General features: G+C 63.7%; 1 protein-coding gene across 5 annotated transcripts in view; it reads left to right on the plus strand.

Annotated features, from left to right (window-relative positions):
• Positions 1–258: 258 nt before the first annotated feature.
• The window catches only part of PLXNB2 (plexin B2), a 28,807-nt gene continuing 4,257 nt past the window's right edge, over positions 259–24,808 (plus strand). Inside the window, exons 1-26 of one of the 5 annotated variants that reach the window (XM_086711914.1) lie at positions 259–405; positions 11,499–11,551; positions 15,443–16,529; positions 16,816–16,998; positions 17,089–17,217; positions 17,859–17,959; positions 18,061–18,187; positions 18,377–18,530; positions 19,103–19,217; positions 19,295–19,403; positions 19,485–19,586; positions 20,081–20,173; positions 20,441–20,522; positions 20,600–20,760; positions 20,877–21,025; positions 21,169–21,277; positions 21,476–21,612; positions 21,804–21,974; positions 22,448–22,577; positions 22,688–22,915; positions 23,021–23,197; positions 23,313–23,452; positions 23,554–23,654; positions 23,843–24,072; positions 24,199–24,380; positions 24,707–24,773. In XM_086711914.1, the coding sequence (XP_086568040.1) occupies positions 15,456–16,529; positions 16,816–16,998; positions 17,089–17,217; positions 17,859–17,959; positions 18,061–18,187; positions 18,377–18,530; positions 19,103–19,217; positions 19,295–19,403; positions 19,485–19,586; positions 20,081–20,173; positions 20,441–20,522; positions 20,600–20,760; positions 20,877–21,025; positions 21,169–21,277; positions 21,476–21,612; positions 21,804–21,974; positions 22,448–22,577; positions 22,688–22,915; positions 23,021–23,197; positions 23,313–23,452; positions 23,554–23,654; positions 23,843–24,072; positions 24,199–24,380; positions 24,707–24,773 (4,251 nt within the window). In that variant the 5' untranslated portion in view covers positions 259–405; positions 11,499–11,551; positions 15,443–15,455. Of the gene's footprint in view, positions 406–7,175; positions 7,325–11,498; positions 11,552–12,033; positions 12,109–15,442; positions 16,530–16,815; positions 16,999–17,088; positions 17,218–17,858; positions 17,960–18,060; positions 18,188–18,376; positions 18,531–19,102; positions 19,218–19,294; positions 19,404–19,484; positions 19,587–20,080; positions 20,174–20,440; positions 20,523–20,599; positions 20,761–20,876; positions 21,026–21,168; positions 21,278–21,475; positions 21,613–21,803; positions 21,975–22,447; positions 22,578–22,687; positions 22,916–23,020; positions 23,198–23,312; positions 23,453–23,553; positions 23,655–23,842; positions 24,073–24,198; positions 24,381–24,706; positions 24,774–24,808 lie in introns of those variants that run through there. The other 4 variants (XM_086711915.1, XM_086711916.1, XM_086711918.1 and 1 more) reach the window with 4 other exon arrangements.

Genomic DNA, 24,808 nt, shown 5'->3' on the forward strand with positions numbered 1-24,808 from the left:
CTGCAGTGAACCGGGGCTCGAACGCTGCCTAACATACCCTGCGCTGCGGCGCACTCGCTGCGGGCGCGGGTACGGGGTACGGGGTACTCGCGGCAAGGGCGGGGGGCGGGGGGGCGGGGCCCTCCCTCCTCCTCCCCCCTCCTCCTTCCCGCCCCTCTCTCCTCCCCTTGCCCTCGTCCTCCTCCCCGCCCCTCCCTCCTCCCCCTCCTCCGCCTACTCCCTGTCCCTCTTCCACCCGGCTCTCCCCGCCCTCCCCCTCTCTCCGTCGGGGGCGGGGCCGCTGCTCCCGCGCGCTCCGGCCCCTCCTCGGCCACACAAAGGCCCGTCTCCATGGCAGCCGCGCGGGCCGGAGCGCAGCGCCGATCGCGGCCCGGGCGCCATCGAGCCTCGGCGGCGGACGTGCAGGTATCGCGGTGGGGGTAAGGGCCCACGGTGCGCCCGCGCGGGTCGGGGGGCTTCGCCGTTAGCGCCGCCCTGTCCCAGCCTGCGCGCCCTGGGCGCGGGGACCCGGGGCAGCTGCGGCTCCGCGGAGGGCGATCGGGCCTCGGCCGCCGTCCGTGTGTCCTCGGCTCTTCCAGGTGGCCGGGGAGGCCCGCGGCGCCGGGGGCGAGGGGGCTTGGCCCGGCCGAGGGCCCCCAGCCGGGCGCCGCGCCCTCTGGACCGCTCGGACCCTTTCTGGTTCCGGACCCTCCCTCCCCGCCCAGGCCTCCCACCTCTCCAGCCACTGAGATCCGTGGGCAGGGCTGCAGTTGTCCCTGTTGTGCAAGAGCTCGGGACCCCCAGCCACCTGCCCCCACCCCGGCAGCAGTTCCGGGGTGTCTCAGCCCAGGCTTCCCCAGGGGAGTGACCGGCAGTCAGGGCTTGGCTACCCGCCCCCCCCCCCCCCTCAACCTTTCCCCACACACCCGCTGGGGCTGCTTTTGAGGAGGGCTTCGGCTGGGACCACCCTGTGAGCCCCCTGGTCTGTGCCTGGCCCCGGCAAGAAGGTTGGGAGCAAGCGTTCTGTCTTGGGACTAAGGGCAGCTTAGCACCGACCCCGGGTACCTGACGAGTCCTGGTGGCCCTGGGCCTGCTTGCGTCTCCACAGGGCCTGCTAAGGCCACTCCTGGTGTGCTTGATTGGAATAGTGTTTATTACTGAGAAAATCTCAGACTGTGGGGGGGGGGGGGGGGGAAGCATACCCAGTCCCTGGGCCCTCCCCTCACCCTCTGACCCTACATTTCTGCTGCTTCCTCCTGCGGGAAGCCCTCCTGGATGGGCTTCTCCCCACCCCTCTGTGCTCAGGCTGATTGGCAGATTTCTGGGGTCCCTGAGCTCAAGGGCCCCGGAGTTTCCTGCCACGTCACGAAGGCTTCTCTTCCCAGCAACTTGGAAAAGGAAGGAAGGGGTCCATCTGTCCCCTCTGCCTGTGGCAGTGGACAGGACGGGGGCGGGGGCGTGAAGCAGGGCCCCAAAGCTAGTGGAATATCCTGGACCTTGGAGGATTTTCTAGCGCATGCCTGCTGTGGGAGAGCTCTCTCTTCCATGTCGAACTTAAGCTCCTGTGCCCTCCCCAAACCTAGGGCTGGGCCCTGTGAGAGCGGAGCGGTGCAGGTCGGCCCATGCCCAGATGTTATCCTGGCGTGTCCGGGAGAGGCCGTCTGAGAGTCTGAAAGTCGGACAGCTAGCACGAGCGGCCATCCCTCTGCCCTGAGGAGAGGGTCCCTAGGAGGGAAGGTCAAGCATTGGCCTGGCTGGGCCTGCTGGCTATTTTTTGTGGCATGTCAGCTTTCAGGAATTCCCAGAGGAGATTAAGGACAAACAGGTGGTCTCCACCGATGTGAACCTACCACCTCTTCCCACCGTGTCCCTGTGGGTGCCCACCTTGGTCTAAGGGGTGGGCCCCTCAAGGAGGGCCTGAGGTTTGGCCAGGGGTTCCTTGCCCCAGGAGGGGAGGGAGGTTACCGAGAAAAACAAGGGTTTGGAATGTGAGTCCCCCCTCCCCCGCCGGCTGCCTGCCAAGAAGGAATTATTTTGGATTATCCAGCCGTGTCCAGCCACCCAAGGGGGGAGGCCGCAGCCCTGCCGAGGGATCCACTTCCGGGGCTGAGGGTTGAGAGCCCTGGGAGGGAGGGACGGGCTAGTCTGGGCAGCTCCACCGCCTCCTGAGGCTGCTCAGACCGGTCGGGGGCGGGGTGGGAGGGGATGCGTCACCCTCGGGTTGGAGATTGCAGGCCCTGCCTAGCCAGCCTGGAGCCGACCCAGGCCCCTCCGAGGGAGGCCACAGGGCTGGAGGAGCCCCAGATCCTGTCCTCAAGGGCTTGGGGGAGGGGCCCAGCCGGGGGTCCCCCTTCAGCCCCAGAAGGCTTCGCACCGTGGCCTGAAGGCCTCTGAGGCCACTCTCCAGAGCTGGGTTCAGGGACACACCTTGGGTTACTCACACCTGGTGCTTCCCAGGGATGACGAGGAGCAGGTAGGGGCGTGACTTAGGCTGCTTAGGGTGCCGCACAGGGGTCTTCTCCGGCTGGCCCTCAGGCCACCTCCCTGTCCCCGCCCCCCAAGACCCACTGACCAGCCGCTGACTGATGCACAGCCCCCTCGAAGCCCTTCTGACAGCCTGCAGGTGAGGGGTTCCCCAGGTGAAGAGATACGAGCCATTCATGAGTGAGGAGCTCTCTGGGGCGCTGCCTCTGCTGTGTGGGCCCCCTGGCTCTGTGCCTGAGTGTGCCCACAAGCTCTGTGCTCAGCAGCCCCTGTGGGGACCCCATTGGAGACACAGAGCTGGCAGCTTGGGCACAGAGCAGGAAGCCCAGGGTCCTGGCCCTAGCCCAGGCAAGTGGGGCAGAAGAGATTGGGTTGGAAAGCACTGGGGTGGGCTGGCAGCCTGGGGAGGGGTCCATATGGCATATGCCTATCTTTCCCAAGAGGGCACGGTTGCAGGCACTTGAGCCATCCCAAGACCAAAACCACTCTGGGAACATGATGGCATCCTGTCCCCTGCCTTGTCCCCACATCCTGGGGCCAGAGCCAATGATCCCCCTGGGACGTTGGGTGTGGGTGTGGGTGTGGGTGCACCGGGGGAGAGGCTGTGGGTTCCAGCACCCTCCCATTTCGCCCCTTCTCAGATCTGAGCAGGGCCACGCTGAGGTGTGATGCCCTCTGCCACTGAGGGCTGTCTCCCGGTCACTTGCCTCAGTCCTTGCTGCAGCAACAGGTGCTCGTGGGCGGGGACATAAGCTTTTCTCCCCTGTCCGAGGAGGCTCCTCTGTCCAGAGCCTGCCTTGGACTCGGGTCTGGTCCGGGTAAGGCTGGGGACCAGAGGGTGGAGGAGGAGGTGAGCGGATCAGACCTCCTGGAACCGAAGCCCACGTGTGACCAGTTGGGGGGGCCGCAGTGTCCCTCCAGCCCCAACCTCTGAAGTAGTCGCAGGTTCATTAGGTCGGGTTCCTTGCTGAGGGTGGGGGCTGGGCAGAGTCCCTGCACCGGAGCCTAGTGGGAGTTTGTGTTTGGGGTGGGGCTGTGGGGTGGGGTGGGGTGGGGCCAGCCTGCAGCTAATTGTCTTTGGACTCAAATTACGGGCTGAGAGGGCGGGATCAGTGGCCTGTAATTGACTGGTGGGTGGGGGGACCTGTGGGGGGGGGCCCTGCACCAGTGCTTCCCTTTTCTCTCCGTGGTCCTTGCACTCCCTTCCCCTCCATGGTTTCACATCTGACGGGCTCTGCTTCTCTCTGCCCAATGATAGGAGGACCTCGGCCCCTTCAGCTACCCGGGCAAGAACCCTGCCCTGTCCTGGCCTCCCCTGGCGGCCCCTGAACCAGGCCAGCGCACAGCTCACCCTGCCTCATCTCGGCCAGAGCATTTGAAGGGCTGGGCCTGGCCTCTGCTGCCCTGCCTCCAGGTCCCACCCAAGCGGGTCTGCGTTCTTCTGCTCTGTGGTTGATTCACACTCTTGTGACAATGACTGGACCTGGGCTCTGGAGGGAGCCTGGCGCAGCCATGGTTGGCAATGGGGGCCGTTTGTGGGGACACCCCCAGGGCAGTCCCGGACCTGGAGCTGGGGTTCTCTTTCCCACTTTGTTACTCTCTGTGGTCTCCCCACCCAACCTTTCAGGCATAGAGACTGGATCACTCACTGCTGCCTCCCGCTGTGGCTGGGGGCTAGTCCACCTGAGTGCCTGGTATGTCAGTGTGCTGGGCACAGGAGGGTCTCACCCTGGGCTGGGATCGGGGACATCTGGGCACAGGGCCTGGCTCAGTGCCCACATCCTTGTCCTCAGATGACATGATGCCCACCAGTTCCCCATCCTTGTGCTAGGCGGGTCCTGGCCCGAGTGCTGTGGGGAAGGAGAGGGAAGCCTTTTGGGTGCAGCCTGGGTTCTGGCCTTAGCTCTGCCATCAGCGTGGCCCTGGACACATCACTTTCTGGTGCAGGGACCAAACCCCCGGCCCCTCCTCAGGAAAAGCAAGAAAGAGAATCAGGGTTGATGTCGGTCTTTCAGGAGGCCACCTGTGTCAACAGAGCAGCTGGGCAGGGGTGTTGGCCTTCTCCTCTGGCCTGTGTCCCCTGAGCCAGCATGCCACCTATGTAGACCCTAGGCCTTACTGGGGGGTGTACTGGCTCCCCTCCTGGCATACCAGCCCCAAGCTGAGGCAGTTCTGGGGTCCTGAAAGGCCATAGCAGGCAGCATGGGTGACAGGGGAAGAGGGTGTTCTCCCTGCTGGGAGGAAGTATGCTGGGCAGAGGTCTGGTGCAAGGGAGCCTGTGGCACTTGTGTGGTTCAGAGGCTGCGAGGGGGCAGTTGGACAGCATGGGGGTGACCTGGGTGGTATGGGGGCCCAGCTATAAAGCGGTGGGTTTGAAGGCCAGTAAGAGGTCGGGGCTCTGGGCCGCATGTGGATTCTAGCCCTTTCTGTGTATGGGGCTGCCCTCACCTTTCCTGCACATGGTCCCACCCTGGAGGCCAGCTCTAGGCCTGCCCAGCTCTGCCAGCCCTCTTGGCCCCTCTGGGCATCCTGGGCTAAGCCAGTGCTGGGCCTGCCCAAGACCCTTCCCACACACAGCCTCTCACAGCCCAAGAGCCCAGGTCTGGGGAACTTCCCACGGGCTCTTTGTCCTGGGGATGCTGTGTGGGTGTTGGGGAAGGACCCCTGCTGGCATCACAGACGTGTGTGCCTGCACATGTGTGGTCACGTGTGTGAGCAGTGGCTGGTTTGCCGGCTTGGCACAGTGCCCCAGGCTAATTGTGGGGTTCCGTAGTGATAGAGGAGGCGGGGCTGGGGTGACCGCCGAGGCGCTGACAGACTGATGGGGAGATTATAGGCCTTGCTTGCTCCTCACTTGCTCAGGCCCTCACCCGTCCGCCCCCCACGCCCACTCCCGCCTCCTGCACGGCGGCCCAGGAAGGGGGCTCTGGGTGGGGGCTGGTCCTGGGCCATGTGCAGCTGCCGTGAGCCTCAGGCTGTCGTGGCCTGCAGCATCCAGTCAGCTGTGAGGTGAGCCTGCAGAGGGGAGATGGTGAGGCAGGCAGGCAGGGAAGTGCTGGTGTGCAGGGAGGCCAAACATGAGAACCAGTGGTTCACGCCTGCCACTGAGGCCCAAGTGCCCACAGGACTGCCCTTAGCCTCTCCTAGCTTGGATGTGGGGGCTCGGGGACTCAGCTACAGGGGCCCTTCCGCAGCTGTCTGAACTGCTCTTACCTGGGTGGTGGCTGGAGGCCCTGCACCCTCAGCTGGCCCCTGCCCATCTCTCACCCCCGCGTCGTCTCCCTCAATTAGACCATAGGCTACCCACTGGGGAGGTTATCTCAGGACCTAAGGGCCAGGCCCATCCTTGTCATCTATTTAAGTATTGACTGAGGCCACTGTGCCGACTCATTCCTGGGTCCCCGGCACACAGGAAGCTGTCAGGGGCTTTGGGCTGAGCAGATGGGACAGGCCAGTGGGCCCAGGTTGGGGTTTCCCGGGAGCACAGGGATGTGAGTGGAGGGTGTTGAGCTGTGGAGCGTTCTGATGCAGAACTGCTGTGCAGAGGAGGAACCTGGGGGTGAGGCCAGAGTGAGGAGACCTGTGTGGGGCTCAAGCACGTCCTGGTGTGACACAGTGGTGGATAGGACCCAGGAGGGGTGGTTAGGGTGGAAGGGACAGGTCTTACAGCAGCGGTGGGGGCAGCGGGTGGCCAGCATCAGAACCTAACAAATCCTACCTCTGTCCCAGGAGGCCACTGCCTGCAGGCAGGGTCCCTGCAGGATAATTTATTTTCCTGTGTTCTCAGCCATTTCTTTCCCTTCCTTCCTTCCTTCCTTCCTTCCTTCCTTCCTTCCTTCCTTCCTTCCTTCCTTTTTCTTTCTTCCTTCCTTCCTTTTTCTTTCTTCCTTCCTTTCTTTCTTTCTTTCTTTCTTTCTTTCTTTCTTTCTTTCTTTCTTTCTTTTCTTTTTTTTTCTTTCCTTTCTTTCTTTTGAGAGGCAGAGAGAGAGAGAATCCCATGCAGGCTCCATGCTGTCAGCACAGAGCCCGATATGGGGCTCAAACTCAGAACTGTGAGATCGTGACAGGAGCCGAAATCAAGAGTCCAACTCAGCTTAGCCGACTGAGCCCCCCAGGCGCCCCCCAGGGTTAGGCAATGAGTGGGACGGAACAGTGGCCCGATTGCCAGTAGCATGTGGACCCTGGTGTACGTGGGCACCCACAAGAGGCAGACAGGGAGGGGCTGGAGCACACACTCCCGGGCTTGGTTGGACCAGCTCATGAGGCACCTGAGGGCGAGGGCTAGATGCAGATACCCTGGTGACAGTGACCTCAGGTCTCAGGCGGAGTTGCTGAGAGAAGACTTGCGTGCACTCAGGTGGACACAGCATCAGAAGCTTGAGTGGGAGGCTTGCGGGGGAGCACCGTAGGGTCACAAGGGGCTGGGGTTTCCCTGGGCACACTCTCCTCAGATTGAGTTTGGGGCCTGTGACTGCTCACTGCCACCAGCCCGGGCTGACTTCATGCAGGGACCCAGAGTCCAGACTTCAGGATGCTAACTAGTTCCCCCAACGAGGCCGAGGCCGGGTTTGGGCAACCTGGTCCCACAGTCTAGGCAGGTGGGAGGGACCTGGGGGAGCAGGGGTCCTGTGGGAGGCTCTGGTGGCGCTGACGCAAGTCTCAGGCTGCGACGTCAATCTGTCCCTAGGGCCCCGCCCCGCCCCACCCCTGCCCTAGGTGCTTGTGTTGGGAGAGCTCAGCCTTCGGCGGGGTCGGGGTCATGCCAGCTGCCGCTGGGGCCCAGGTGGTGCGTGGCCGGCCGGCAGCGAAAGGGGTGGCCGAGCCCTGGGACCGACCCGCTGGGCCCGGAGGACTAAGGCAGGTAATGGGCAGTCGAGCGCGGGGCCGAGCCTGGCGCCAGGTGAGCGCTCGGTGGCGACGGTTCCCTGTGCCCACGTGACCGCCGCCGCTGTCATTGTTACTGGAGGTCGGGCTCCGACCCGCCGGCGCGCCTTAGGGTCCCCGGTGAGGCGCGTGGGGCGGGGGGGCGGCGCCGAGGTCGCCCCTGGCCGGCACCGGGGCCCGGCTCGTCCTCCGCCGCGTCCCCGGGTACCCGCCCCGCGCCCTCCGCTCTCTGCACCCGGCTGGGTCCCGCGGGAACGCGGCCGGGGCGGCCCCCACCCCCCCAGCGGAACTCTGACCCGGGTCACCAAGGCGGGGGGGGGGGGGGGCTGGGCGCGCGGGACCGAGGGGAACCGACCCCTCCCGGGCAGGAGCGCCCCCCTCCCCCCCCCAATCGCGCCCCTCCCTCGCGCTTGTTTTGAAAACAGCCGAGGCTCGGATTTGCCGGCGATTTGCCGGCGTTTCGGCCTGTTTTGTTTCCTCTGATTTGTTTAACGCTCCCGGCTAATTGCAGATTTGCATTTTCGTCGGGAGAGTTGAGGCCCGGTCCCCTGGCTGCCAGCTGCCCGGCGGGGGAGGGGCGACTCCCTGGCTTCTCACGTGGCGCCTGGCCGCCTGGAGGCTGGCTCCCCGCCCAAGGTGGGGGGGGCTGCCAGGGGCCTCCGCTCACGGTCGCTGGGGTGGGGTGAGCCGCGTCTGTCCCCACCTGGCCCTGCGCCTTCCCCCGAATCATCCCTTTTTCTGTGTCTGCCTGCACCTTAGTCCTCGTCTTGGTCCCTGGGCACCTCTTCTGCCCCCTTGTCCCTTCCCAGCCCCATCCGGGTTCTCTTCCTGAACTACAGGCTAGCTGGCCTGGCCGAAGACAGCCCCCACGCTGGACCCCACTTCACAGGCCCGGATGCTTGTTATTGGTTTGATTTTAGCATTAAGAGATCTCTCAGTCTGTATTTACTAGAGAATAGCGACCTGGAAAGAACCCCCACCTCTGGCGCATACCCCAGGCAGAGGCTTCCCTCGGGTGGGGGGGGGGGGGAGGGGAAGGGCCAGAGAGGCCCCAGCTCCCGGGCCTAGTCTGGAGCCAGGCCTCTGCCCTTCCTCGGTGGGGGTGCATTTCTGTCCCTGCCGGGGGCCTGGTGGCCCTGGGTTAGAGGAAGCTGGAGCCTGAAGACAGACAGCACAGGGACCCATCTGGGAGGGGACCACTGCTTCCCGCTCAGGCCGAGGTGTGGAGGACAGGTGGGGCTCCCTGGGCAGCGCCTGTCTCCTGCCCCTGCAGGGCATCTGTGTTTTCAGCCCGCCACTCTGGGATGCCTCCGCCTGCCCGGTTCCCTGGGCTCAGGCCCACAGGTGCCTACCTGGCCAGCTCCTGTGCTCAGATTTGCTCAGGGAAGGCCCATCAATGGAGACCCATAGACCTTAGGGATGAGTGAGTGACCTGCAGGGTCAGGGTGGGTGTCTCAAGACTCTGAGGGAGGGGTAGGAGTTTTCTGGGTGGGGTGTGGGACAGCAGAGCAGGGACAGGGTGACCTCAACCCCCTTCGCTGTACACACACACGTGAGGATTTCCACACGTGAACATGGTTACACTTCGTGGCAGCTCACGGAGATCGATGCTGTTATTACTCCCATTCCACATGGGGACACTGAGGCACCGTGTGGCTTTGTGAACAACCCACACAACCTAAGCGGAAATCGACAGAGCCGGGGTTTGAACCCAAAAGTCTGGCTCCAGAGTTCTGCCCTTGAGGCCCCTCTGTGCAGCAGTGTTTGGCGTGTGTGACTGTGGTGGAGGGCTGGCCACAGCCTCAGTGGCCCGTGGGTGCTCCCTCCTGAGAGCAGGAGGCTTTGGGGGAAGGATGGACAAGAAGAGTGGCTGGAAGAAGGATGGAAGAGACTGGAGCAGGATTGGGTAGTCGAGAGAGCTGACCTCGAGTTAGGATGGGCCCCAGGCCCGGGTGTCTGAGGAAGGCGAGGGGTCCAGGTTTCATTGTGCAAGAAGTTTTGGCTGGAGGAGCCGGATGTTGGGGGGAGAAGTCACTGGGTTGCCTCTGGGCCGGTGTGAGAGGAGACCCAGCATCATCAGTGGGTCACTCGGGACAGGTCTCTGGAGGGGGTTGTGTGCCTGTGTGGGCCCAGGAAGAAGGTGTCCCTTGGAAGAGACCAGCCTCCCTTGGCTTTGCCTGCAGCACACAGACAGACACACACACACACACACATGCACACACACCCTGCCTGGGGGCCGGGGACTCCAGGGCACACCGTGCTAGGGGAGGGAACAGGCATGGGGCACCTGGAGGCTGGCATGCTGTCCCTTCAAGGTGGCAGGTCGGCATGAACTGCAGTCTGTGTGCTGTGGGCCCCAGTGTGGTTTGCACCTGTGCCGACCACGGCCTCCGGTCCAGGCTCGCCCCAGTTTTCTCATGAGACTGCATGGTGCTGACGCCCTGTGGTTTGGCCCCTACATTGGTCTGTGGAGTGGCCTTTGCTCCTTACACAAAGGCTGCCTTTAAGGCCTGTGGCAAAAGGACATCCCTCATCCCTGTGCCCAGAGCCCCGAGCCCCTCAGCCAGGGGCTGGGGGACCCTCTGCCCAAGCGCCTGCAGCCCTGGCCCTCCTTGCCCCTGCCAGTTCCCCATGGGCCTGCCGTAGGTCCCGCCCTGGGTCTTGCCCTCCAGGATGCAGGTAGATGGGGGGGGGGGGGGGGGGGAGGGGCTGGTCCTTATGGAGCAGGTGCTGAAAGCACAGTGCTGGGGGAGGGGGGCAGCCAGTTTGGGAGCCAAAGGGCCAAGCAGGAGTGGCTGAACCTTGGATGGGGGGGGGGGGGGGGGCGCGCGGCGGGGATTGGCCAGGAGAGACGGTTGACCCAGAAAGCCATATCCTAAGGTAGAGTGGAACTGCGGGGGGTGAGCTGGGGGGCGGCACTCATTATTATTAGGTACATACCTCTTTTTATTTAGACGATATGCAAATATATTCTTGTAAAAATTTTTCAAAAATTGGCAAAGGAAGTTACTTTGCTATCCCAATTCCCTCCTTCCTGCCCCCAGGCCTTACTACTGTTTTCAGGTTTCTTTTTTAAGTTTATTTATTTATTTTGAGAGAGAGAGGGAGAGAATCCCAAGCAGGCTCTGTGCTGTCAGTGAGGAGCCTGATATGGGGCTCAGTCCCACGAACCAGGAGATCATGATCTGAGTTGAAACCAAGAGTTGGATGCTTGACCGACAGAGCCACCCAGGTGCCCCTATTTTCAGTTTGAACGAAGGCTTCTAGAACTCAGCAGTTAACCCCACACCCGTATACACACCCATGAAGGCACCTGGAGTCCTGTGCCACAGCCATCACTGTCCTGTCTGGGCTCCGTGGGATTCAGCATGGACCACCCATGTGCGTCGGCATGGTTGTTTTTTGGGGGTCCTCTGGTTGGATGCTGGGTGGTTGCCACATTTTCTTGGTAATCAACCATGCTGAGAAGTATCCTTGAGCATGTCTCCCCCGTGGACACACGTAGCTATTTATCCAAGGTGGTAGGAGGCAGTAGCACTGCTACAGTGTAACTGGTCTGCCCAGGGTTTTCATGAATGAATCATTTGGCCCTTACAAACTCCCGGGGGAGTTCACTGTGACTCCATTTTACAGGTGAGGAAACGAGGCAAAGGGAAGTAATTGACCAAAGTCACACAGCTAGTCAGTAGAATTTGTATTCTACTAATTCGTAGTAAGTGGGTATGCTCATTTTTCAGAAAGTAATTTATATTTTAATCAAGGTAATATACGTACCTAGTTTTAAAAAGGCAAAAAAAAAAAAAAAAAAAAAAGGCAGATGATACCGACAGACTTATAACGACAGAAAGCTGTTCCCTGCCCCTGTTTTCCCCGGCTTCTTTTGAACAGAGAGAGGGATGTGTCAGGCTTGTATTCTCGGACGACCAAATGGGTGTTTATGCACTGGGGGCCTGGAGGCTGGCATCTGAGGGCCGGGTGTGCTGGGAGCAGGGTGGAGGAAGCAGAGAAGGTTGGGGGTCTCCTGCGCCAGGATAGCAAGGGCCAGATGGGACCCCTTGAGCCGCTCCCCGCCCCCCAGACACGGAGCAGAGGAAACTGGTGCAGCCGGGCCAGGCTTGTGGTGAGACCACTGTTGCTCCTTTGCTTCCTAGAGAATCTTGATGCTGGCCCAGAGCAGACACTGAGCTGGACTACGGGAGCCTCGGTGAGTGGGGGCTGGGCCCCACCTGGGGAAGGCAATGGGGTTAGACGCACTTTCTACTGACCACGGGGCGGGATGTGGGGGGGTGACCTTGAGGCCCCGGTCTGGCTGAGCCCAGTGTGCACACATCTGCGCAGACCCAAGTGTCCTGCCCGTGGGGGCCACTGCCAGCACACATACCCCCCACCCCCACCCCCCGCCCCAGTTCTCTGAGATCAAGCTTTCCTTGGGAGGGTGGGCTCTTCAGTGAGACTGGCAGGGGGCTGGGTTCTGAACACTAAGGCTGGGAATTTGGGCTTGGGGGAGGAGTGCCCGTCCAGACATTTTCTGGGCCAACAACAGGCCGGAGTTTGTGCAACTTTTTGGAAGTGCACCTCTGGACCCTAGCCAGGAAGGAGGCCGTCTGATGCCCTTGAGGAAATCCCCGGCAGCCCCGGTGAGCCAGGGGTCCTGGGGCTCTCTGCAAAACAGGAAGCGCCCATTCCAGGAACACTAGCCACAGGAAGCTTTGCTGGCTGTGCCTGGCGCCTCCTCAACAGTGGCCTGAGCTCCCTGGTCGGGTGGGTCACCCTTTGCTCCGGGACCTGGCCTGGCAGGTCACCTGAGGCTTTGTTTGGCCAGGAAGTGGAGGGGAGCTGCGGCCTCTGGAGTGTGACCCAAGTCCCTCCTACCACCCCAGGTGACCTGGGCTTGGTATGGGTGGGGGGTAAGTTTGCAGCCCTGGGATTTAAGCCTCACTTTGCCCACCACCCAGAGGGGTCCTGGGGCAGGGAGCCTGGGTCTGGCCCAGCTCTCCTTGGTGACTCACAGTGCTACTGAGCAGGTACGGTGTCCCAGACCTGGCAGGGCCCTGGGGCAGAGGGCAGGGCTGGGCTCCTGCCCTAATGAACTAGTCAAATGGATGTGAACCGGAGAGAGACCGGAGCATTCTTTTTGTGCACTGTGACCCCTCTGCCTCTTGGGTCCCCCCAAGGCTGTGAGTTAGCAGGGCTGAGGGAGGGGCTGGGGTTTGAGTCAAGCTTTTTTACAACAGGGGTGCCCCAGAGCTCCCCCACTTGGTCAGCTAAGTGTTCAAGCCCTGGTCCAGACCAGTAGAGGGGCCCTGGGCTCCTTGGGTCCACGTGGGGCGATCCATCCGGACTGCTGCCAGGGTGGCCTGGGCTCCGGGCCCGCCCCCACGCCCCACCCCCGCCCGCCCGCAGTCCCTCCCTGGGCCCCGGGAACATTCCATTCATTCCGGGCTCCGGCAGGCCAGGCGGCGGGTGGGAGCCAAGCGGGGCCAGGGGGCTGGGGTCGCAGCGGCGGCGGCTCCGGGACTCCGGGACTCCGGGTGAGCGGGGAGCCAGGTGGGGGAGGGCCAGCCTGGCAATGAGACTGAGGGGCTAGGAAGTCTGCACTCGCCCTCACCCTCGCCCTGGCCCTGGCCCTCACCCTGGCCCGCGCCCTAGCCGGCGCCACTGAGTGGACTTTGAGCCCAGACTGGGCCATAAGCGTGGGGGCGGGGGAGGGGCGAGGGGGCGGGTCCTCCAGCTCAGGCCCTTTCCTTCCCGGGGAGGGAGGGAGGGAGGGAGGGACCAGCGGCAGTGACCATGCCAGCTGGTGCCCAAGCGTTCAGGGCCTCTTGGTGCGCCTGGGTCTGTGTGGTCTCAGAGTCCGGGGCATCTCCCAAACCCTGATCTCCTCTCCCCACAGATGGGCAGCTGAGACCAGAGAGGAGTCTGTGATGGGGGGGACCCCCTGCCATTCAGTGGGATGACCTCAGGGGCTTGTGACATCCTAACTGACTAAAGTCTCCCCAATCTAGCTACCCTTATCAGGGGTCACCCTGGCTCTTCTACAGCCCTGCCCTGGACCACCTTCACCTCTCCCTGGTACTACCCAGCCTTCTGCCCCCAGCAACCAGGGGCCGGTTCCTAAGTCCCTGCAGTCTCCCCCTGTGGACCCCCTCCAGCTCACCTGTGGGTGTTTTCTCTTCCGGTGGCTGGTGAGGAGGGCATCTGGGGTCGCCAGGGGCCAGGCGAGAACTTCCCTTGCCAGTACTAGGTGGGGGTTCTCAGAGGCAGTGACTGCCCCAGAGAGGTGGTGTTTTCCCAAGCCTTGCAGTGATTCTGAGGGAGAGACGGTTTTGTCAGTCGGTTGCTTCTTGGTTTTACTTCCTCAAGACGTTTGAGGAAGGCTGCGGTTACTCAGAACAGAGGGTTGCAGGGGGGATGGAGAGCAGCCACAGCCTGGTCAGGGTTTTCCTAGTGGCCCAAGCAGAGAAGGAAGTTAGCTTGATGGAAGAATCACGGGTTCCATGCGAAAAAGCCAACTTATTCTAGTAAGCACAGCTTTGCGCAAAGTCAGTGCTCCAGAGCCATGTCTCCCCTGGCCAAGGACCAGAGCAGATCCCTTTCTGCCTTCTTGGAAGAGATGGACAGGACACAGGGCAAGTCAGGGTGTTGGAAAAGTCATTGTTTCTCAGAGGAGTACCAGCATATCCAGGTGTGTGTTGTGTAAGAGCAGCCACCTTTGCCTGTGCAGGGGTAGACTGGGCCCCTCATGCAGGGGTAGGCGGTACGGTGTCTGGGACACCAGACAGCAGGAGTAGGCTGTATGGGCGTCTGGGAGACGGGGGGCCTGGGCCCCTCATTGCCTTCCGCCATCTGGGTCTGGCTCCACTCAACGCATGTGGCATGGGCAGGACTGCTCTAAATGTCATGCCAGGCACAGGTGCCCTCAGGGAAGGTTCCAGTGGATTCGAGGCCAAGGGCTCCAGCATGCATCCAGAGAGGGCAGTTTGTGAGGGAGCCGGCAGAGGGTGGTACAGGGGATTCGGACCAGGGTAGAGCAGGGTCTCCAGGGTGGGGCATATGGGACTCTCCCAACATGGAAGAGGCCTAGAGGCAGAGGGGCTTGAGTTTCCCCGAGATCCCTGTGTCCCTGAGGTGGGGAGGGAGAACCATGTGCGTTCTAGGTCCCCTAATCTGGGGACACTTCTACACGTGGACGGGGGCACAGGCCTGTGTACGTGCAGGAACGTGCTCAGAGACACCTGCGCACCGACTCGGCCTGCCCTGGCCGTGAGGGCAGCACACACCCCACTGCCACCTCCGAGTGTCCCCACCTCGGAGAGCTGGTGGTGTCTGGAAACTCGTCCCAGGGTCTCTGAGTGTGTCTGTCCCCGGGAGGGCATGGGCAGGGTGGGTGGAGTGTGGCTGGTGCCTCTGCTGGTTCTGGAGAGGAGGTGGGTGGGGAGGCCGGGGTGGGCAAATGCGGATAAGCGTGTGCCAGGCTGGCTCATTTGGAAGACCGTGCGACTCGGTCTGTGTGTATTTGAGCCTCACGCTGGGTGTAGAGATGACTGAAAAAACAATAAACTTAAAAAAAAGTGTGTGCCTTCATTGATCACAGCTGGTTCCAGCTCCTTTTCTCCTTATTTGCTGTCAGATGCCCGTGTGCAGCACTTGGCAGGGCTCGTGGCCTGGAGCTCTGGGGTCCTCGGGTTGGGGGAGGGCACGTGCGTGAGGGCCTGAGAGACTTCCTGGAGGGGGTGCTTTGAGAACCTGGAGGTGGAGGTCGGGGCACAGTCGTGCAGGGGCTGCCTCACCCTGCCCGTAGCACACAGTGCTGGTGGCTAGACCCTCCTTGTTAGTTTGTGTTATAGGGGACACTCTTGAGACTGTCCGGGAGACCGTCTCCTTTGAGAGGAGGCGGGCGGGCGTGCCTGCCCAGACACACGGAAGGCAGAGAAGCGACCGGGCGCTCTCGGGGTATGCTACACAGCCCTGACTCTCTCTGGCCTGTGTTCCGCTTATTCGGGCGGGGTCTGGAGGGGCCCGTGAAGCGGGGGCTTCCTGTGCGCAGGTGGATCCTCCGGGCTGGGGCTCCCCTGACCCTTGTCTCTTCCCACAGGGTGCCGGGGGCGATGTCTCTGCAGCTCTGGGCCCTGGCCCTCCTGGGCCTTGTGGGCACAAGTGCGGGCCTGCGGCCCCGGAAGCTGGACTTCTTCCGAAGCGAGACGGAGCTGAACCACCTGGTTGTGGACGAGGCCTCGGGCGTGGTGTACGTGGGGGCGGTGAACGCGCTCTACCAGCTGAGTGCCAGACTCCAGCTGGAGCAGCAGGCGGCCACAGGCCCGGCCCTGGACAACAAGAAGTGTACGCCCCCCATCGAGGCGAGCCAGTGCCACGAGGCCGTGCTGACCGACAACGTCAACCAGCTGCTGCTGCTCGACCCTCCCGGGAAGCGCCTCATCGAGTGCGGCAGCCTCTTCAAGGGCATCTGCGCCCTGCGTGCTCTGAGCAACATCTCTGTGCGTCTCTTCTACGAGGATGGTAGCGGCGAGAAGTCCTTCGTGGCCAGCAACGACGAGAGCGTGGCCACGGTGGGGCTGGTGAGTGCCACGAGCCCCGGTGGCGAGAGGGTCCTGTTCGTGGGCAAGGGCAACGGGCCCCATGACAACGGCATCATCGTGAGCACCCGCCTGCTGGACCGGACCGAGGGCAGGGAGGCCTTCGAGGCCTACACGGACCACGCCACCTACAAGGCCGGCTACCTGTCCACCAACACGCAGCAGTTCGTGGCCGCCTTCGAGGACGGCCTCTACGTTTTCTTCGTCTTCAACCAGCAGGACAAGCACCCGCCCCGCAACCGCACGCTGCTGGCGCGCATGTGCAAGCAAGACCCCTTCTACTACTCCTACCTGGAGACAGACCTGCGGTGCCTTGACCCCGCCGACCCCCAGGCCCCGGCCTTCGGCACCTGCTTGGCGGCCTCCGTGGGTGTGCCGAGCGCCGGCAGAGTGCTGTACGCGGTCTTCAGCAGGGACGGCCGGAGCGGCGGGGGACCCCGTGCGGGCCTCTGCCTGTTCCCCCTGGACGAGGTGCACGCCAAGATGGAGGCCAGCCGCAACGCCTGCTACACGGGCACCCGGGAGGCGGGCCGTGACACCTTCTACAAGCCCTTCCACGGCGAGATCCAGTGTGGAGGCCACGGGCTGGTATGTGGGGCTTGTCGGTGTGTTCGTGTCCCGCCAGCTCGTGAGGGTGCGAGGCGTCGCTCTGGTCGGGTGCCGCCTTTTTCTTCCACGTGTCTGATCACTCGCTCCGTCCCCTGCCAGGCCCGTGCTGGGTGTCAGGGGCGTGAGGCAGTGACACGTCCCTGCTGGCATGGCGCTTGTTCCTGGGGGGGGGGGGGGGGGTAGGGCACATGTGCTGGGAGCCCTCGCAGGGAGAGGCCTCCAGCGCGAGGGGGTCTGTGCCCAGCGCTGACGCTGTGGTCCACAGGGCGCCAGTGAGAGCTTCCCGTGTGGCTCTGAGCACCTGCCTTACCCGCTGGGCAGCAGAGATGGACTCACAGCCACAGCCGTGCTGCAGCGTGGAGGCCTGAACCTGACAGCCGTGATGGTGACCGCGGAGAACGGCCACACTGTTGCCTTCCTGGGCACCTCAGATGGCCGGGTCCTCAAGGTGGGGCCTGGGGCTGGGGTAGGGCAGCTTCTGGCGGGGGCCGTCTGCACACGGCCCCCCATCTTCATGCACCTGCCCTCGTGCCCACAGGTGTACCTTGCCCCGGACGGCAGCTCCGCGGAGTACGGCTCCATCCTCGTGGAGATCAATAAGAGGATCCAGCGGGACCTGGTGCTGTCTGCAGACCTGGCCAGTCTTTACGCTCTGACCCAGGACAAGGTGGGCCTGTGGAGCCCCTAGGGAAGGGCCCTTGCTGGTCCGGGCCCTTGGGACAGGCGGTGTGAAGGGAGGTGCGGAGGGGGGCGGGAAGGGCTCCTGGCAGCATCCTGATCCCGTGTCTCTCCGGTGCCTTCCCTGTCTGCGGCCCTGCCCTGGCCCCATTCTGATGGAAGGGACAAGTTGGTGCTCTGAGTGGGCCTCCTCCAAGGGTGGGCAGGGTGGCAAGGGACCCCGTGCAGCCCTGTGAGCTTGGGCGGCAGGGGACATGGGCCGGGCCCGCAGTATAAGAAGAGCCCTTCGGGAGCACCGAGGTTGGCCAGGTGCCTCTCTCGGGGTGCGGAGTTAAAGGGCCTGAACTGGCATAGGGAGGCTCCATAGCTTGGATCCCCCTGGTTTCCTGGACTCTGCATCACCTGGGCCAGCTGTAGCCACTGGACAGGGTCATTCAGAGTCTGGAGGGCAGCTGTTCCTGGACGCTTGTCGGTGAGCCTTGAGTTAGTATCAGGCTTTTAGGCTCAAAGATAAGGGTGGGATCAAGCCTGTGGTCCCAGGAAAGTCCAGGGCCCAAGAGACAGGTGCTTGTGGCTGCTGGCCGGTCACCTGTGACTGCAGTAGTCCCCCTCACTGCCCTGCTGGCCCAGGTGTTCCGGCTTCCCGTGCAGGAGTGTCTGAGCTACACGACCTGCACACAGTGCCACAGCTCCCAGGACCCCTACTGCGGCTGGTGTGTCGTCGAGGGCCGGTGAGTGCCCGGGAGACCAGGAGTCTCAGCCCTGCGCTGGGGGCATGGGGTGTGGCTGGCTGGTGCCAGGACTGAGCCCCCCCCCCCCCCCGTCCCTGTAGATGCACCAGGAGGGCCGAGTGCCCACGGGCTGAGGAGCACGGCCACTGGCTGTGGAGCCGTGACGAGTCCTGCGTAGCCATCACTGGGGCTCAGCCACAGAACATGAGCCGCCGGGCCCAGGGCGAGGTACGTGGTAGGGGTGGGATAGGGGGTAGGTGTTGGGCAGAGGTGGGGCTTCCACTGGCCTGGGGGCTCTTGGGGACAACATGAAGAGCCAGCCTGGTATTACCGTACTCCCGCCTGAGGACAGGGCCGTGGTGCCCCAAGGCTGGGCGGGCGGAGGGGTCCTGGTGTGAGCCCACGTCCTTTCCCCAGGTGCAGCTGTCTGTCAGCCCCCTCCCAGCCCTGAGTGAGGACGACGAACTGCTGTGTCTCTTTGGTGACTCACCACCACACCCGGCCCGTGTGGAAGGCGACGCCATCATATGCAACTCCCCGAGTAGCATTCCTGGCACGCCGCCTGGCCAAGGTGAGGCCCCCGTCCGGTGACTAGAGTGGGCACTTCACTCTCCCTTCTGCGTGCCGTGGGGTCACGGGGGCCTGCAGTCCCAGGGGTGCAGGATGGAGAGGGAGGCTTGCAGTTCTGATTCTGGGCTTCCTGAGCCGTGTGCGCGGGGACCACGCACTGTCGGCCCCCACTCCCCGCTGCAGGGCTCTGAGTGTGGGCCAGCGGAGGATGGCTTGCTAGTGAAGGCGGGGGCCACACGGTGACATGTCAGGGACCCAGACGTCGGCCGGGAACCTGGCCCTCAGTGCCTGTTGGGACAGAGAGAGGGTTCAGCAGCACAGGCCCCTGGGGAGCAACTTGGACCCAGCCCCAGGAGCTGGCCCAGGAGCCGAGATCCGATAACGCTGGCAGGCCTGGCTGAGCCCAAACGACGTCAGTGGGGCAGCCCCTGCAAGGCCCCCCGCCCCAGCTCACAGGCTGGGATCTCCTCCCTCGGCCTCTGTTTCTGGCTGGGCCGCCGCGCCCCCACCGTGCCAGCCGGGCCCAGAGCTCTGAGGCCCCTGCCTGATGCCGTCCTCGGGTGCCATCCACAGACCACGTGGCTGTAAACATCCAACTGCTCTTCAGACGCGGCAGCATCTTCCTCACCTCTCACCTGTATCCCTTCTATGACTGCCGGGAGGCCATGAGCCTGGCCGAGAACCTGCCGTGAGTGTCTCACTGGCCCCGTGTGCCTGCCCTGCCTCTGCTGGGGGCCCCGCATCCCTCACCACCCTCTCCCCCAGGTGTATCTCCTGCTCAAGCAACCGCTGGACCTGCCAGTGGGATCTGCGCTACCACGAGTGTCGGGAGGCCTCCCCCAACCCCGAGGCTGGCATCGTCCCCGCCCACATGGTGAGGCGCTGTGAGCACCTCGTGGGAGCTGGGTGGCCCAGCCGCAGCCAGGCAGCACCTGACCAGCCCTGTTCTCTCCAGGAGGACAGCTGCCCCCAGTTCCTGAACCCCAGCCCGCTGGTCATCCCCATGAACCACGAGACGGATGTGACCTTCCAGGGCAAGAACCTGGACACAGTGAAGGTGGAGGGGGGCTTGTGGGGTGCTGGCCTGGGGGCCCTTCAGGGGCCATGGGGGCTGGTAGAGTGTCTGCGGGGCTTCTTCAGAGCCCGTTTCCTGCAAAACCAAAGTCAAAGTGCCTGGTCTGCATTCGAGCCTCCCCTGGCTCAGGACCCAGCCAGTGAGGGAGGCACTCTACGTATATTTGGGGACAGAAGGCGGAGAGGTCAAGTAGGGTGGGGGTACGTTCCTGTGGGCCTTGGAAACATAGGCAGGAGCAGGAGACAGCGAGGTTTGAGTTTCAGGTGCCGAGTGGCTGGGGAGCTGGGGTGTCACTTGGTGAGAAGGGAGCAGGGCCGTGGTAGGGAGCAGCCGAGGGCTCAGTGGGGCAGGGAGCACCCAGCTGCTGGTTGTGGGGCACAGAGAGGGCACCAGCACTATGAACACTGGGCTCAGGGAGGGGCGGGCAGGGCGGGGGGGGGGGTCCGTCTGGGGTTCCTGACCAGACTGCCTTGCAGGGTTCCTCTCTGTACGTGGGTAGTGACCTGCTCAAGTTTGAGGAGCCGGTGAGCACACAGGAACCAGGGACCTTCTTCTTTCGGACACCAAAGGTGCGGCTCCCCAGGCGGGCCCGGCTGCTGGATTCCAAGGAAGGGCCCTGGGGGTGGGGGGTGCACAGGGGGTGGCCAGCCATTCGTGTGTGGCCTTAGAGTGTCTCTGTCCCTGCCGACGCCGTGCAATCAGAGTGACCCTTTGTATCTCTGAGGCTCCAGCTTCCTGCTGCCTCTCGGCCGTGAGGGGACCACACGGGCCCTCGTGGTCACCCTTGGGTTTGGGTGGGCTCAGGGAGTGCAGCCTGTCCCTGCGTGTTCCCCCAGCTGTCCCATGATGCCAATGAGACGCTGCCCCTGCACCTGTACGTCAAGTCCTACGGCAAGAACGTGGATAGCAAACTCCAGGGTAGGGAGCGGGCAGCTGGGGCTAGAGGGGCTAGGGGGGCAGGGCAGCCCCCTGACCACCGGCTGCTGTCCCCACAGTCACTCTCTACAACTGTTCCTTTGGCCGGAGCGACTGCAGCCTGTGCCTGGCCGCCGACCCCGTGTACAAGTGTGTGTGGTGTGGCGGGCAGAGCAGGTGCGTGTACGAGGCTCTGTGCAGCAACGCCACCTCCGAGTGCCCGCCGCCCGTCATCACCAGGGTGAGCCCTTGTGCCTGCGGGGGAGGGGGTGAGGGGGGAGCTCCAGCCTGGCCCCGGCCCCCGCGCACGCCAGCCTGGCCCCGCTGCCGGGTCAAGCTGGGCTCTGCCGATTCCAGATCCATCCTGAAACGGGCCCGCTGGGCGGGGGCATTCGCATCACTATCCTTGGGTCCAATTTGGGGGTCAGAGCGGATGACGTCAAGAGGATCACCGTGGCCGAGCAGAACTGCGTCTTTCAGCCAGAGCGCTACTCTGTGTCCACCCGGTGAGTGGACGACCTGAAGCCTGTGCTGCCCTGGCCTGGGGGGCCAGGCGACCAGGTGGATGAGGAGGAGGACGGGACTTGCACGGCCACGGACGTGTGGGGAGGGGCTCGAGAGTGTCCCACCTCGTCTGTTACTCTCCCAGGATCGTGTGCACTATCGACGCTGCAAAGACGCCCATCACGGCCGGTGTCGTCGTGGATGTCAATGGGAAGCTTGGTCATTCGCCGCCCCACGTCCTGTTCACCTACCAGGTAACGCCTGGCCCCGGGACCTGCGTGGGTCTTGCAGTCTGGGACAGACGTGAGTGGGACGTGGCTGTTGCTGCTGACCTCTGGACCGTCGGGGGCTGCGTGTTGACACGGGGTGGGGCAGAGCTCTGACAACAGTTGACGCACAGTCAGGTCTCCACCGCCCCAACCCTGACCCGAATGCACCTGTCACTCTTGTAGCAGCCCCAGCCCCTCAGTGTGGAACCAAAGCAGGGGCCACAGGCAGGCGGCACCACGCTGACCATCAATGGCACCCACCTAGACACAGGCTCTGAGGAAGACGTGCGGGTGACCCTCAATGACGTCCCTTGTAAAGTGTGGGTGTCACCTGCAGGCTGGTGAATCTGTGGTCTGCCCTGGTCCTGGGGGTGGGGTTGGGGCTCTCTGGCTGTGACCTGGCGTCTGCCCTGGAGAGGGCCATGGAGCCAGCCTGACCCGTTGCCCCACTGGCCTGGGGCTGGGGTTGGTCCTGGAGCCGGGTTCACTGATTAGCAATTTCCACCCCCAGGACACAGTTTGGGGCCCAGCTGCAGTGCGTCACTGGCCCGCAGGCAGCTCTGGGGGAGCTGCCCCTAGAGATTTACTACGGGGGCTCCCGTGTGCCCAGCCCTGGTGTTGTCTTCACCTACCGCGAGAATCCAGTGCTACGGGCCTTTGAACCGCTGCGAAGCTTCGTCAGGTGTGGCCTCCCTCCCTCCTCCCTAAGGGGTCATGGTGCCCCCCCGCTTCCACCGCCAGCCATGGGACCCCCCCCCAACACACACACCACACCACACCCCTTTCAGCTACTTCCCAGGCTTTCTCCGCCACTTAGGCTTCGGAGGATGTCTTAGGGCTGGTCTGGGTGCCCCCAGATCAGCTTCCTCCTAGAAACCCAGAGGGGCAGGCCCCACGGCCCCCCACCCCGCCCCGCTCCTGACAGGCAGCGGCGGTGCCCATGGTCATGTGCTCTGAGCTCAACCTCGCAGCAAACACTCGTTCACACAGACCTGCACCCGTAACCGACTGCACACTGGGTCCAGGGACTCTGGGCCCTGCCCTCCCCCCAGAGGAGAGGGGGAGCTGCTGGGGGCACAGCTTTGCAGGGCACCCCCTCCAGAGCTGGCTCGCCGAGCTGTGCCCACTCAGGCACTGCCCACCTCCCGTCCCCAGCGGTGGCCGTAGCATCAACGTCACGGGGCAAGGCTTCAGCCTGATCCAGAGATTCGCCATGGTGGTCATCGCTGAGCCCTTGCAGTCCTGGCGGCGGAGGCGGGAGGCCGGACCTCTGCAGCCCACGACGGTCAGTCCCGGTACTGGCTGGGGACTCGGCTCTGACGTGGGCCCCTGGGAAGTGCAGGGTAGGGATGGGGCCTGTGCCACGTGGCCTGACGGCCCGGCCTCGGCCTGCAGGTTGTGGGCACGGAGTACATGTTCCACAACGACTCCAAAGTGGTCTTCCTGTCGCCGGCGGTCCCCGAGGAGCCCGAGGCCTACAATCTCACGGCGCTCATCCAGATGGACGGGCACCGCGCCTTGCTCAGGACCGAGGCCGGTGCCTTTGAGTACGTGGCCGACCCCACCTTTGAGAACTTCACAGGGGGCGTCAAGAAGCAGGTCAACAAGCTCATCCATGCCCGGGTGAGGACTGGCCACAGCCCGGGGTCGGCGGGGGAGGGGGCCCCAACTCCACAGCCCTGACGCCCTCCCGGTGACTGTGACCTCTGCCCCCCCACCAACCCCCAGGGCACTAATCTGAACAAGGCGATGACGCTTCACGAGGCCGAGGCCTTCGTGGGCGCTGAGCGCTGCATCATGAAGACGCTGACCGAGACGGACCTGTACTGCGAGCCCCCTGAGGTGCAGCCCCCGCCCAAGCGGCGGCAGAAGCGAGACACGACACACAACCTGCCTGAGTTCATCGTGCGTGCGGGTTGGCCGGGTGCCGGGCTGGGCCAGGGGTGGGGACGGAGGGAGGGCAGGAGGGCAGGCTGGGCAGCCGCGGGTCCTTGCGAAGCCACACCTGTCCACAATACAGGTGAAGTTTGGCTCCCGAGAGTGGGTGTTGGGCCGTGTGGAGTATGACACGAGGGTGAGTGATGTGCCACTCAACCTCATCCTGCCGCTGGTCATCGTGCCCATGGTGGCCGTCATCGTCGTGTCCGTCTACTGCTACTGGTGAGCCCCGCCCACTCCTGCCTCTGCCCCTCTGGCCACACACCCAACACGACACACAGGCTCAGGGCCACCAGGTCCCAGGAACCTCCCTGTGTCCCCAGGAGGAAGAGCCAACAGGCAGAGCGCGAGTACGAGAAGATCAAGTCCCAGCTGGAGGGCCTGGAGGAGAGCGTGCGGGACCGTTGTAAGAAGGAGTTCACAGGTAGGGCTGCCTGCTAGGGGCGGCGGGATCCTCGGGCTGCCCTGGGAGCCCGCTGCCGAGACCTCTTGGGGGCTGGAAGGCCAGGGAGGATGGCCTTGGAAGAGGCTGCATCCGGAGAGGCGGAGGTGGGCAGGGTGGCCCGCGGCTCGTGGCCGGGACGCCTCACCGTGCCCCCCCCCCGCCCCCAGACCTGATGATCGAGATGGAGGACCAGACCAACGACGTGCATGAGGCGGGCATCCCCGTGCTGGACTACAAGACCTACACCGACCGCGTCTTCTTCCTGCCCTCCAAGGACGGCGACAAGGACGTGATGATCACAGGCAGGCTGGACATCCCGGAGTCACGGCGCCCAGTGGTGGAGCAGGCCCTCTACCAGTTCTCCAACCTGCTAAACAGCAAGTCCTTCCTGGTCACTGTGAGTGGGGCCAGGGCTGCAGGGCAGGGTCGGGGGGGGGAGGAGAGGGGGACAGCCGGAGCCTCGGCTGCTGGCGGGTGCCGGGGCCAAAGTGCTCAGGCGGTCTCTGGCTGGTGGCCCTCGCAGTTCATCCACACCCTGGAGAGCCAGCGGGAGTTCTCAGCCCGCGCCAAGGTCTATTTCGCGTCCCTGCTGACGGTGGCGCTGCACGGGAAGCTGGAGTACTACACGGACATCATGCGCACACTGTTCCTGGAGCTCATGGAGCAGTACGTGGTGGCCAAGAACCCCAAGCTGATGCTGCGCAGGTGTGTGGGGGGGAGAGGCGGGAGGTGGGCCAGTACCTGGTGGCCAAGAACCCCAAGCCAATGCTGCGCAGGTGTGGGGGGGGGGGGAGCGCCAGGTGGGAGGTGGAGGTGGAGGGTTGTGGGGTGGCACCGGCTGAGTCCAGTATCCAGTTTGTCAGCAGATGTAGCCAGTGCAGGTAGGGAGAGCGGAGGGACGGCAGGGGTGGCGTCCCTGGCTTTCTGTCAGGGACCCAGGGCCTGGATAGGGGTGTGTGGGTGCCTGGAGGAGCCGGCTGGGCCCTGGGGCAGTAAGGGAACCCTCAGGAAACATCTCTTTGTACCTTCAGGTCCGAGACGGTGGTGGAAAGGATGCTGTCCAATTGGATGTCTATCTGCCTATACCAGTACCTCAAGGTGGGTTTAAGCGGCCTGGCCAGGGTCGGGGCAGG

The sequence above is a fragment of the Puma concolor genome, chromosome B4, assembly GCF_028749965.1.
Source record: "Puma concolor isolate L17-30 chromosome B4, mPumCon1.1.hap2, whole genome shotgun sequence".
NCBI classification, from domain to species: Eukaryota; Metazoa; Chordata; class Mammalia; order Carnivora; family Felidae; genus Puma; species Puma concolor.